This window comes from Geotrypetes seraphini, chromosome 11, assembly GCF_902459505.1.
Source record: "Geotrypetes seraphini chromosome 11, aGeoSer1.1, whole genome shotgun sequence".
NCBI classification, from domain to species: Eukaryota; Metazoa; Chordata; class Amphibia; order Gymnophiona; family Dermophiidae; genus Geotrypetes; species Geotrypetes seraphini.
This window is the reverse complement of record NC_047094.1, coordinates 120929252-120942967: the sequence shown is the minus strand read 5'-3', so window position 1 is coordinate 120942967 and position 13716 is coordinate 120929252. Positions and strand designations below refer to the sequence as shown.

General features: G+C 43.1%; 1 protein-coding gene across 3 annotated transcripts in view; it reads left to right on the top strand.

Annotated features, from left to right (window-relative positions):
- The window catches only part of PABPC1L (poly(A) binding protein cytoplasmic 1 like), a 65278-nt gene that overhangs the window by 26261 nt on the left and 25301 nt on the right, over positions 1 to 13716 (top strand). For all 3 annotated transcript variants that reach the window (XM_033964022.1, XM_033964021.1, XM_033964020.1), the window contains 3 exons: positions 7564 to 7701; positions 9027 to 9122; positions 12940 to 13206. In XM_033964022.1, the coding sequence (XP_033819913.1) occupies positions 7564 to 7701; positions 9027 to 9122; positions 12940 to 13206 (501 nt within the window). The remainder of the gene's footprint in view (positions 1 to 7563; positions 7702 to 9026; positions 9123 to 12939; positions 13207 to 13716) is intronic.

Genomic DNA, 13716 nt, shown 5'->3' with positions numbered 1-13716 from the left:
GAGAAGTCGGTCATCGACTCTGCGTGAAGTATTTTCACTTGTGCCTTCTTAAGTCCGCAATTTTGGGTTCTTTTTCTCTTAATCGCTGATGTTCGTTGTACTCTTATTGTTTTTCAACCATGCATCTCCCTCAACCTCCTGCTGAATCCCTCAAGCTTCCTCTTCATAAGCTGTTGGATCAGACCTTTGTCTGCTGTCTGGAGACCCCTTATTCCATCCCCGCTGTTCCGTGAAAATTGGATTCCAGATACCGCACGGTTCATCATAAGGGGTTTGACGGTGCCCAGCTATCCCATCAATCCCTTTTGGTGGAATCTTCATTCACGAGGTCTCACCCCTCCCAGGTATATGCCACTGTTCCACCTGGCAGGAAGGGCAAGACAATGGACAGGTTCGGCAGGCGCATTAGCAGAACTCTATGATGACATCCAGAGTTCTCAATTACAATTTTCATTTTATTACCTATTTTGAATTTTTCCTGTCTGTCCTTCCCAAGTTCATGCCCTACTTGGATTCTCGAGCACATTTTGAATACCAGGAAGTCCTGGCTTCTTTGTCCCAACTCCGGTTGCAACTGATGCAGTCCTCATACGATGCCTTTGAGTTGTTTGCTCGGGCTACTGCTTGCTCGGTGGCCATGCGACGCCTTGCGTGGCTCCAGACCATCGACATGGACCCCAATCTGCGGGTCAGGCTGGCTAATGTCCCGTGCGTTGGTACTGACCTCTTCGATGAGTCCATTGAGGTGGCAACCAAGAAGCTTTTGGACCACGAGAAGTCTTTCCAATCTATTCTCCGTCCGAAGCCAAAGCCAGCTCCTCCTCGTCTTCATGCCCGCCTTTGATTTACCAGCAGCGTTTTCCACCTAAACAGGCTCCTGCCATCCGTCAGCCTGTTAAGAGGCAGCATCCACAGAAGCAGCAGCAGAAGCCTCAGCCGTCTGCTGTCCCCAAGGCTCCTCAGCCTTTTTGACTGTCTCCTTCAAAGCATAACGTCAGTCGTTCTGCCTTTCCCTGTTTTTCCCCCTATCGGAGGTCGTCTCCATCATTTTTACCACCGATGGATGACTATTACTTCCGACCTCTGGGTCCTTTCCATCGTAAGGGAGGGATACTCTCTTCAGTTCCATCAAGTTCCTCTGGAACATCCTCCAAGAGAGTATCCTTCCTCCTCTGCCCAGACCGCCCTTCATCTTCAGGAAGCTCAGGCTTTGCTGCAGCTCTGGGCTGTCGAGACGGTTCCTTTGGCTCAACAGAACAAGGGTTTTTACTCCAGGTACTTCCTTGTTCCGAAGAAGACGGGCGATCTGTATCCTATTTTGGATCTGAGTGCTCAACAAATATCTGGTCAAAGAAAAGTTTTGCATGCTGACCCTGGCATCTCTGTATCCCCTCCTCGAGCAGAACGACTGGTCATGCTCTCTGGATCTCAAGGAGGCCTACACTCACATTCCCATTCATCCGGCCTCCCGTCAATACCTCAGATTTCGGGTGGGACATCTTCATCTTCAATACCGAGTGCTCCCTTTCGGCCTGGCATCTTCACCCAGAGTCTTCAACAAGTGTCTGGTTGTGGTGGCCGCAGCGCTCAGGAACCATGGTCTTCAGGTGTTTCCCTACCTGGACGACTGGCTCATAAAGGATTCCATGTCTCAGGGAGTCATCCTGGCGACTCAGCACACTATCTGGTTCCTGCATAGTCTGGGGTTCGAGATCAACTTTCCAAAATCACATCTGCAACCTTCCCAGACTCTTCCCTTCATCGGAACTGTTCTGGATACTATCCAACTCAGAGCGCTCCTCCCTCCACAACGTCTGGAAGCTCTTCTCCGTCTTTGTCATTCAGTGTCCTCTCGCCCGTCCATCTCGGCGAGACACATGATGGTTCTTCTGGGCCACATGGCCTCTACAGTACACGTGACTCCTTTTGCCAGACTTCACCTCAGAATTCTTCAGTGGACCCTGGCATCTCAATGGACGCAGGTTTCCGACCCTCTGACTCGACACATCCAGGTCACTCCTTCTCTGACACAGTCTCTTCGCTGGTGGATGCTCTCTTCCAATCTATCCAGAGGCTTACTGTTTCACAAGCCCCCCCCCATCAGAAGGTTCTCATGACTGACTCTTCGACTTACCCTTGGGGGGCTCATCTGGATGGTCTCCGCACCCAAGGCTATTGGACCAGTGCAAACCGCCAGTGCCACATCATTCTCCTGGAACTCAGAGCGATTTTCAGTGCTCTCAATGCTTTTCAACATCTGCTTCACGACAGTGTAGTCCTCATTCGCACGGACAACCAAGTCGCCATGTATTATGTCAACAAGCAGGGAGGCACGGGTTCGGCCTCCCTCTGTCAGGAAGCTCTGAAAGTTTGGGATTGGGCGATTCGCCACAACACCTTCCTCAAAGCTGTCTACTTTCAGGGGGCGGACAATGCCTTAGCGGACAACTTGAGTCGTCTTCTGCAGCCTCACGAATGGACTCTCCATTCCACGCCCCTTCATCACATTTTCTCTCTGTGGGGAACACCTCAGATAGACCTCTTTGCAGCCCCCCACAACTTCAAACTGCCTCAGTTCTGCTCCAGGATCTACACTCCTCATCGCCTCGAGGCGGATGCTTTTCTTCTGGACTGGATGAATCTCTTTCTATATGCATTTCCTCCAGTTCCTCTCATTCAAAAGACTCTAGTCAAGCTGAAGTCCGACCATGCCACCATGATTCTGATTGCTCCAGTTATCGCAAGCTGTGAGGGATGTTTTGGAAGCTTCACGGAAGCCTACTACTAGACAATGCTATACCCAAAAATGGACTAGATTTTCTACTTGGTGTTTTTCTCATCATCAGGAGCTTCAACATTCCTCCTTAATCTTCAGTTTTGGACTATCTTTTGCACCTTTCTCATTCTGGCCTCAAGTCTACATTGATACGAGTCCATCTTTGTGCAATTGCTGCTTTCCATCAACCGCTTCAAGGGAAGTTTCTCTCTGTTCATCCTGTGGTTTCCAGATTCATGAAAGGACTTTTCCATGTCTCCAGTGGTTTGGGACCTCAATATTGTTCTTTCTCAGCTTATGAAACCTCCATTTGAACCTATTGACAAGGCTCATCTGAAGTATCTCACTTGGAAAGTTGTGTTTCTCATTGATCTCACTTCTACTCGTCGACTTAGTGAGCTTCAAGCATTGGTTGCGGATCCACCTTTTACAGTGTTCCGTCATGACAAGGTGGTTCTTCGCACTCATCCAAAATTCCTTCCTAAAGTTGTCTCGGAATTTCATCTCAATCAATCCATTGTTCTTCCAGTGTTTTTTCCAAAGCCTCATTCTCATCCTGGAGAATCAGCTCTTCATACTCTGGACTGTAAGCGAGCTTTGGCTTTCTATCTGGAACGCACCAAACCGCACAGAACTGCTCCTCAACTTTTCATCTCCTTTGATCAGAACAAGTTGGGACGTCCTATCTCTAAGCGTACCATCTCCAACTGGATGGCGGCTTGTATATCTTTCTGCTATGCCCAGGCTGGCTTACCCCTTCACAGTAAAGTCACAGCCCATAAGGTCAGAGCAATGGCAGCTTCTGTAGCTTTCCTCAGATCTACGCCTCTGGAGGAAATTTGTAGGGCTGCTACTTGGTCCTCGATTCATACCTTCACTTCTCACTATTGTCTGGATGCTTTCTCCAGACGGGATGGACAGTTTGGCCAAACAGTATTGCAAAATTTATTCTCCTAAGTTGCCAACGTTCCCACCATCCCATTCTGGTTAGCTTGGAGGTCACCCATTAGTGAGAATACCTGCCTTCTTGTCCTGGGATAAAGCACAGTTACTTACCGTAACAGTTGTTATCCAGGGACAGCAGGCAGCTATTCTCACGTCCCACCCACCTCCCCTGGGTTGGCTTCTCTGCTAGCTATCTGAACTGAGGAGATTGCGTATGCGCGGTGCGGGCGACTCGAAACTTCGAGTTTCTTCAAGCAAGACTGCTTGTGAGGCGTCCGCATCGGGGCTCCATTGGATCACGTCACCCACTTGTGAGAATAGCTACCTGCTGTCTCTGGATAACAACTGTTACGGTAAGTAACTGTGCTTTATTGGATATCGTTTTGGAATAAAACGGTATAGAAATTAAAAAAAAAAAAAAGACTTCATAATCAATAGAAAAGTAAAATACAAAGAAAACCAATAAATTACAAAGTAAATTTTTATTAAAATAAAAAAATAGACAAAAGATTATAAAAGCTTAAAATACAATTATAAAAAACAGCATCTGCAAATCTCTTCCCCTAACATTTGTACCAATATGATACTAAGGGCTCCTTTTACGAAGTCGCATTAGCGACTTTATCGCACGCACATTTTTACCGTGCGCTATCCCCCGCGCTAGCAGAAAAACTACCACCTGCTCAGAAGGAGGCGGAGCGACTAGCGCAGCCGGCAACTTAACGTGCGTTATTAATTACACGCGTTAAATTGCTAACGCGGCTTCATAAAAGGAGCCCTAAATATCCCCTGATTGAAGAGTATGCTAATCCAAAAACATACGTTGGTATTTTTCTTTTTTTTAAACTGACTTCTAAATTTAATATATGGGAGTTCACTGCGTAATTCTAATGACAATTAATTCCATAGATAAGGTTCAGAAGCAAAAAAGGCAGAATTACGTGTAGAGGTTAATCTCACTAAGTGGACTGAATGTAAGGATTATTGGGGACCATTAGTGGAACGTAAATTTCTAGTTGGTCTATATGGGATCAAAAGATTAACTAAATCCAGTCCTCAAGGTCCACAATCTAGTCTGGTCTTCAGGATTTCTACAATGAATAGGTATATGAGATATTTGAATGCAGTGGGAAGCAGTGAACACAAATGGATCTCTTACATCAGTGGTTCCCAACCCTGTCCTGGAGGACCACCAGGACAATCGGGTTTTCAGGCTAGCCCTAATGAATATGCATGAGAGAGATTTGCATATAATAGAAGTGAGAGGCATGCAAATCTTCTCCATGCATATTCATTAGGTCTATCCTGAAAACTCGATTGGCCTGGTGGTCCTCCAGGACAGGGTTAGGGTTAGGGTTCTTACATCATCTTACATCATATTAATTATGGAAAATCAGGCTGGGTTGTGTATCTTGAGGTAATTCAAAAAGGATAAAGATTAACTAGTAATCATAAGTTCCACAAAAAAGTTAATCAAGAGAGCAATTATAATGTTGATATATTAATATTGATCAAATCATTAATATAGAAATTATTAATTAAGTGAAGGAAAAGATCTCAGAGTTGCCACTCCTAGGATCATAATGATATCATCCAATATGGAATAGTGGCGTGGATATCTTTCATAGATCATAAAAACCTTCACTCATATTATATAATGATTTGACTAATTACATCAACGTGATCATTAGAGCTAAAACTCTCTACATCTTATTTAATAAAAAAGTACTTAAATAAAAACTATAAATAAAGTGACAAGCGCAATCCACAAATTAAAGTGACTAATGCATTGATTAGATATATAGACTTTAAAGTGGCTGGTGCTATGTCTGGCCTATTAAAGTGACTAATGCTCTAATGAACCTAATTAAGGTGACTAATGCTTTGTGCTACAAACTGTGGGGAAAAAAAGGCTAATATTGGCTTAAATACTTTCCTAATTGTAAACTCTACAGTTGGAAAAGTGACTAGTGCAAAAAGCTAACATAACCATACTGATAAACAAAAAAGCGAAAAGCTCATTCATTTAAGGTGTACTAATAAACACCTTAAAAAAGCTTAATAATTTCACTAGCTGAGAATTAAGCTGTTATTATAACTGACAAAATTCTTAGGTCAAATCAAAGGTAATGAAAATAGTTTAAGCTTTGGCAAAAAATACAGTTTATCAGAAAGAAGGCTGCTAGAATAGCTAACCAAAACTGTAGAGGCATATATCATTCCAAAAGCTGATGTGATAAGTCAGCTAGACAGTATAAGCCAAAAATGGCACTTATCTTTCAAAGATAGAAAAATCGGCTTAATTAGGTTCATTAGAGCATTAGTCGCTTTAATAGGCCAGACATAGCACCAGCCACTTTAAAGTCTATATATCTAATCAATGCATTAGTCACTTTAATTTGTGGATTGCGCTTGTCACTTTATTTATAGTTTTTATTTAAGTACTTTTTTATTAAATAAGATGTAGAGAGTTTTAGCTCTAATTATCACGTTGATGTAATTAGTCAAATCATTATATAATATGAGTGAAGGTTTTTATGATCTATGAAAGATATCCACGCCACTATTCCATATTGGATGATACCATTATGATCCTAGGAGTGGCAACTCTGAGATCTTTTCCTTCACTTAATTAATAATTTCTATATTAATGATTTGACCAATATTAATATATCAACATTATAATTGCTCTCGTGATTAACTTTTTTGTGGAACTTGTGTATCTTGAGGCCTGGATTTGGGGGACCTCTGCTCTTCAAGGAACCTGAAGGGGCAGAGACTTGAACAAGCAATAGAGGGAAAACAGTGCATGAAAATTTAGTTTAGGAGATGGGGGAGGGTGCTGTTAAAGTGATTGAGAAGGCTTGGGGAAGGGGGGATGTTGATCTTGCTCATGGGGGTGGGGAAGGGAAGGATAGTTGTGGTGTTTTTAAGGTATTTCTGACAGTTATGGCAAAGTAGTATCTTGAGGAAGAGCATGTGAATTTTCATTAAGCATTTTTAATCTTGAGTTCATTGTAAGGCCCAGTGGAGTGATTCTGTGACAATGAGATGACATTGTATTTAGAACACACCATAAGAATTATGAACCCACCTGCTGGAATTGTTTGAAAGAGTCTGGAACTCTTGATCACATGCTTTTTCATTGCACTATAGTTCACTCCTTCTGGATTCGTATTTGGGACACTATAAAATCTATTACTAAGTGTTCAGAAGAGATTTCCATGGACATTGTAATTCTTCGTTCTCAACACCCTTGCTTCGCACAAACAAACTGCCCACCTAAACTCATTGATGCCATGTTTGTAACAGCTCTTATGCATATTCTAAAAAATTGGAAATCATCCTCGCTACTTGACTACACCTTTTGGTGGAACTCTCTGAGCATGTATCACAAATTTGAATCTTATGCATATGAGAAGAACATGATTTCTCGACTCTCCACAAACATGGTGCGAAATAAATCACCTTGGTCATTCTTAGATTCATATGTTCATTCTAACCAGTAGACACTTCTCCTTCTCTATCTATCTATCTAGCTCTCTCTTTTTCTTTCTCTCCCTCTTTCTTTCCCTCTCTCTTATTTCACTCTCCCTGCTTTTCTGCCTTTCATATATCTTTTATTAGCCGTTACACATACCCTGGATTCTTTTTATTAATCTGGTTGTATGTAAATGATTGTAGATATAGACTTTTTCTACACCATTGTGTCTTATTCAGATTTTGTGTGTTTGAACTGCTTTCTGTAAATTTCTTATAATATTCAATAAAAATTAATGAACAGGAAAAAAAAAAAAAAAAAATTATTATGAACCCAATGTTATCCACTCATTTTCGCACAGGCTGTAGCGGATATGAACGGCAAAGAAATAAACGGTCGAGTGGTCTACGTTGGCCGAGCACAGAAGAAAATAGAACGCCAGAGTGAGCTGAAGCGCAAGTTTGATCAATTGAAACAGGAGAGAATAAGCAAATACCAGGTAGAAATTATTGCCGCAAAACTATACATCTCCCCCCCCTCAAAGGAGAATCTCTTGGGATTTATTCTTCTGTGTCTTCTGGTGAACCAGTCTTATCTGTTTAAAAGACGAGAGGAGAAGCTTGAGATGGGGGAGCGTGAAGGAGATTGCCAGTGGCTAGGAATAATTTGCAAGATGCACAAGGCAAGAGAAGCCCTGAGGAGTTTAGTTGAAGTCTGCTCTACTAGTCGCCAGTTGACCTTGGAAAAGTTTTGTGTATTCGGTATAAAAATTGGGTAAATCTGAGTTGATGAGGTGGAACAGTGCTCTTTGCAGGGAATTTATTTTGTGGTATTTGTTATGCTGCTTTTCCAATAGCAATATCAAAACAGTTAATTTAACAACAAAAAAATCCATATAAAAATGAGAGAAAGTATTTTTTTTGTTCAAAATTTTTATTGCAATTTTAGTACAGTTAAGAAAAAGACAACATATTACAAGGTGTACAATTACATAACTTCAGTTCAGCAGTGTACAAAGAAACTACACATATATATATATGGTACAAACTACAAACAATACCTGAATGAGTCATATATCAAAAACATAGCAAGCGTTCATTCAGCAGTACAATATCTAGTCAACGGAGACCAAATGACATCATATTTGCCAAGGGCTCTAGTTTTCTCTGCCCACACTTTTTCATACTTACTAAACAAACATAGATTATTCCACCAAGCATAGTATTCAATTTTGGTTAAATCTTTCCAGCAAAACAATACATTTTGGATCGCTAAAGACAGCATAATGGTCAACAATCGTGCTTTGTATTTGTCTATAGCCACTGAAAGACCCTGTGATATCAATATAAGTATCTTAAAGGTAAAGGGTTCAGAAAGTGATAAAATGTCCTCTATCGTACACCAAACTCTGTCCCAATAGAGCACTAAATGCTTGCAAGAAAACAATAAGTGTTTCAGTGTACTGGCAGATAGGTTACAAGACCAGCAGGAAGAGGAATTGGAAGGGTCAATCTTGTTCGATAAAATAGGAGTCCAAATAGCTCTATGTAACAAGAAGAAAATAGACTGTAATACAGAGGCGGATCTAATGGACTTGAAAATGGTCAACCAAACAGAGTATTAAACAATGCACTGACACACATAAAAGATGACAAATGCCACAACTTCCTTGTTAACACAAACCAGACGCTCATTAGGATTATTTAAACAACAAACTGACCTCTACCCGAGGCTTGGCGCTCAGCCCAACCTTGACTTAAAGTAAGTGTAGGATCAACAAACTGTTTGAATTACCGATTTTAAGGCCAACTTATCTATTTGCAGGGTGTAAACCTGTATGTGAAAAATTTGGATGATGGTATAGACGATGACAAACTGAGACGGGAATTTTCTCCTTATGGTACCATTACAAGTGCAAAGGTGAGAGAGATCTAACAAGGCCGTCTGTGTGAGAACAACAGAATCTGATGGAGAATGGGTCAACATTCAACTACAAACTGTTAAATTTAATTAGTTCTAGTTATATATTGATATTTCTTATATACCGCTCAGAGAGGGTGGTGGATGCCTGGAATGCGTTCCCAAGAGAGGTGGTGGAGAGAAAACTGTGACTGAGTTCAAAGAAGCGTGGGATGAACACAGAGGATCTAGAATCAGAAAATAATATTAAAGATTGAACTAAGGCCAGTACTGGGCAAACTTGCACGGTCTGTGTCTGTATATGGCCATTTGGTGGAGGATGGGCTGGGGAGGGCTTCAATGGCTGGGAGGGTGTAGATGGGCTGGAGTAGGTTTTAACGGAGATTTCGGTAGTAGGAACCCAAGCACAGTACTGGGTAAAGCTTTGGATTCTTGCCCAGAAATAGCTAAGAAGAAAAAAATTTAAGTTGAATCGAGTTGGGCAGACTGGATGGACCATTCGGGTCTTTATCTGCCGTCATCCACTATGTTACTATGTATGTTACTATGTTTGACATGGTTTACATTCAGGTGCTCTAAGTATTTCTCCCTGTCTGTCCCGGTAGGCTCACAATCTAACTACCCAAGGTCACAGGGAGCAGTGTGGGGATTGAACCCACAACCTCAGGGTGCCGAGGCAGAGGTTCTAACCTCTAGGCCACTCCTCCTCCATGCCTGCATTTTCAGCTTAGTTTTTTAAAAAATGTGTTCTTTTTATACATTGACTCTGGAATGGCCAGGGTTCAAAGCTATTTTGGCTAATGGGAATCCTCAGAAAAAGTTATGAATAATGGGATCATATAAAGTCAGTTTTTAGATATTAAACATTTTTTTATATAGTGGATTAGGGCCTGAGGATCCAATTTATTCCCCCCCCCCCCCACATGAGTATTCCAGTAAATGGATTTTTGCTTAAATAATACTCTGATTTAAAAGTGCAGTAGGGGGAATTGTTGTTGGGTTTTTTTTTGGGGGGGGAAGGGGTAAATGAAATTAGACCAAGATCATGGGAAATATAAACATGGGTGTGAGTGGGACAGGGCAACACCCTCATTGATATGACTGTAGTGGTTCCTATGTGGGTACAAATCCTGTTTCAGCTTAAAGATTGGTCATGGTCTGGCACGGGATTATTTTGATCTCATTTGTATTTCTGTATGTTCCATATCTTCAGTTGCATTCAGCAGGTGGAGCCCAGTTAGTCCTGCTGGCTGCCGAGCAATTTCATTTGCAAGAAACTGGAAACAAAATTATTCAGGCCAAAGGTCCCCAGTTGTGAAATCCCTTGCTCAAAGAAGTGCATACAATGGCCATTTACTCCCCTCAGGACACACACAATTCTGCACATGATAGAAACCTTCAAAATCCTGAAGGGGATAGAGAAGGTAGACAGGGACAGATTCTTCAGACTGTGGGGAAGTACAAGGGGGCACTCGGAGAAATTGAAAGGGGACAGGTTTAGAACAAATGCTAGGAAGTTCTTTTTTACCCAGAGGGTGGTGGACACATGGAACGCACTTCCAGAGGTTGTGATAAGCCAGAGCACAGTACAGGGGTTCAAGGAAGGTTTAGATAGATTCCTTAAGGATAAGGGGATTGAGGGGTACAGATAGAAGTAGAGGTAGGTTATAGGAATAGTCAGGGACCACTTCACAGGTCATAGGGCTGATGGGCCGCCGCGGGAGCGGACCGCTGGGCGCGATGGACCTCTGGTCTGACCCAGTGGAGGCAACTTCTTATGTTCTTAGTAGACGAGAGAGTGAACCGCTACACAGCATGCAGTGGTGTTGTAAAAGGGGGGGGGGTGGCTTTGCAACCCAGGCATTGTCTTGGTGAGGTCACAGATACCCGTTGGCTGCCCCCTCCCCACTGCTGCACGTGCATGCAGCTTCCCTTCCCCCGTACCTCTGCAATGTTTATGGCGCAAGCAGTGAACATCCGAACAGTGCCGGCTCTTCCTCTGATGTCACTTCCTGAACACATGCCTAGGAGTTGATGGCAGCGGAAGCGCCAATGTTGGTGTGACAGTAGCTTGGGGGTTACTGAGAGCACCACGCACGTTACAGAGGTATGGGGGAAGGGAAGTGGCAGCGGGGAAGGAGTGTGTGGAGGTGCGTGTGAGTGGGGGGGGCGCCACCCTCGTTATACCACTGACAGCATGTCATTTCGTCGTCCTAGGCCAGCTTGGACTCAACTGCTATTTTGCATGCACAGAATTCCACCAAGAGTCCTTTTGTGGACAGTGTGGCTTTTTTTTTTTTTTTTGGGGGGGGGGGGGGTTGGCACCCCCATTAAAATGTGGTTATTCCTTATTGGCTGCATTAACTCGGCTGTTCTTGTTTAATTATTTACACCGTAAGGGCTCTTTTTCATCGAGCAGCGGTCGGAGCATTTTACCACTGGCCAGCAAGATAAAAGCTCCGGCGCTCATTTAATTCATACGCGCGTTGGAGCATTGACCTCGCCAGCCTGTGGTAAAAATGCTCTGCCGCTACTTGATAAAAGGAGCCATAAATTTATTTATTCAATTTTCTATACCTTTCTCCCAGGGGAGCTCAGAACTGTTTATATGAATTTATTCAGGTTCTCAAGCATTTTTCTCTATCTGCTCTGGTGGGCTCACAATCTATCTAATGTACCTGGGGCAATGGGGGGATTAAGTGACTTGCCCAGGGTCACAAAGAGCTTTAACTATTGCACCACTCTAGAAATCAAAATGTAGTAAAAGTGAGCCAAGAATAGGACAATCAAGCCATTGTGACATCACTGACGAGCTTGGCTCTTATTGGTGGAATGAGGCATTATGATGTCACAATACCAGCTCTGGTTATCAGAGGCTGAAACTTTTCACACTATTTATTTATTCAGTTTTCTATACCATTCTCCCAGGGGAGCTTGGAACAGTTTACATGAATTGATTCAGGCTCTCAAACATTTTCCCCTGTCTGTCCCTGGAGGGCTCACAATCTATCTAATGTACCTGGGGCAATGGGGGGATTAAGTGACTTGCCCAGGGTCACAAGGAGCAGCGTGGGTTTGAACCCCCAACCCCAGGGTGCTGAGGCTGGAGCTTTAACCACTGCGCCACTCTAGAAATCAAAATGTAGTAGAAGTGAGCCAAGTACAGGGCAATGAAGCCTTTGTGACATCACTGCTGAGGTTGGCTCTTAGGCACTGGTGGAATGAGGCATTATGACATCACAACACCAGCTCTCAGAGCCTGAAGCTTTTCACACTATTTTTTATTCAATTTTCTATACTGTTCGTCCAGGGGAGCTCAGAATGGTTTACATGAATTTATTCAGGCACTCAAGCATTTTTCCCTGTCTGTCCTGGTGGGCTCACAATCTATCTAATGTACCTGGGGCAATGGGGGGATTAAGTGACTTGCCCAGGGTCACAAGGAGCAGCGTGTTGATTTAATAAATTTTGTATTTTATATTGTATGTTTGCTATGCACTTCTGGAACCAACCTTGGAACGTCACAGTAAAATGGACTCTCCATGTTTTATAATAAATTAAAATGACGTGGCTGGTCCCCCCCCCCTAAGGAATTTGTTAAATCTACAAGGTGACACCAGCCTCTGTATGTGTTTTAGTATCCTTCCATAAGATGGCTTTATAAAATGAAAGGGTTTCTTTGACCTGGGCCACCATTTGGGATTAGTTGTCTTCGGGGTGAGCTTTTGCTGGTGTTGCTGACTTTTTTTTAGGGTTCAGGGGCTGGCTGCTTTTCCCTTGCATGCTCCACACTCGTATTGTTTCAATTTAATTTTAGGTGATGACAGAAAGTGGACACAGCAAAGGGTTTGGCTTTGTGTGTTTTTCCTCCCCAGAAGAGGCTACAAAGGCCGTCACTGAAATGAACGGACGAATAGTGAGCACAAAGCCGCTCTATGTCGCTCTTGCTCAGCGAAAAGAAGAAAGGAAGGCAATTTTGACCAATCAGTATATGCAGAGGCTCGCCACTATGAGAGCATTGCCTGCTCCTCTTCTTGGGTCGTTCCAGCAGCCCTCGGGATACTTTTTGCCTGCTGTTCCACAGGTAGGCTTTTGGACAACTTTTTTTTTTTTTTTTTTTTTTTTAAAGTCTGTGATGGACACTGCTTTCATACCTCCAACCCTCCCCCAAAAAACAAAACAAAAAAAAATCTGCATGCAACCTTTTTGTGTTTTTTTTTAAACGGAAGGCTCCTTTTGCTAAGGTGCGCAAGCGTTTGTAGCGCACGCAGGAAATGACCGCACGCTACGCTTCTAGACCGAACGCCAGCTCCATGCTAGTGTTAAGGTCTAGCGTGCACGGCAGCGTAGCATGCGCTATTCCGTGCGTTAAAGCCCTAACGCGGCTTGGTAAAAAAGAGCCCAGAGTGGTAAACCACATCAATGGTGAATTTTACTCTTGCGCGCCCATCTTGGAGGTATGGTGTGAGTGAAGGTGAGACTTGCACGGGGAACTTTTTGGGGGTACAGAGGCTCCCTTGATGCTTTTCCTCCTGTCACTCTGCTAACAGAGCGCCATGTAAACAGTAACCGGTTTCTATTTTTATATGTATTC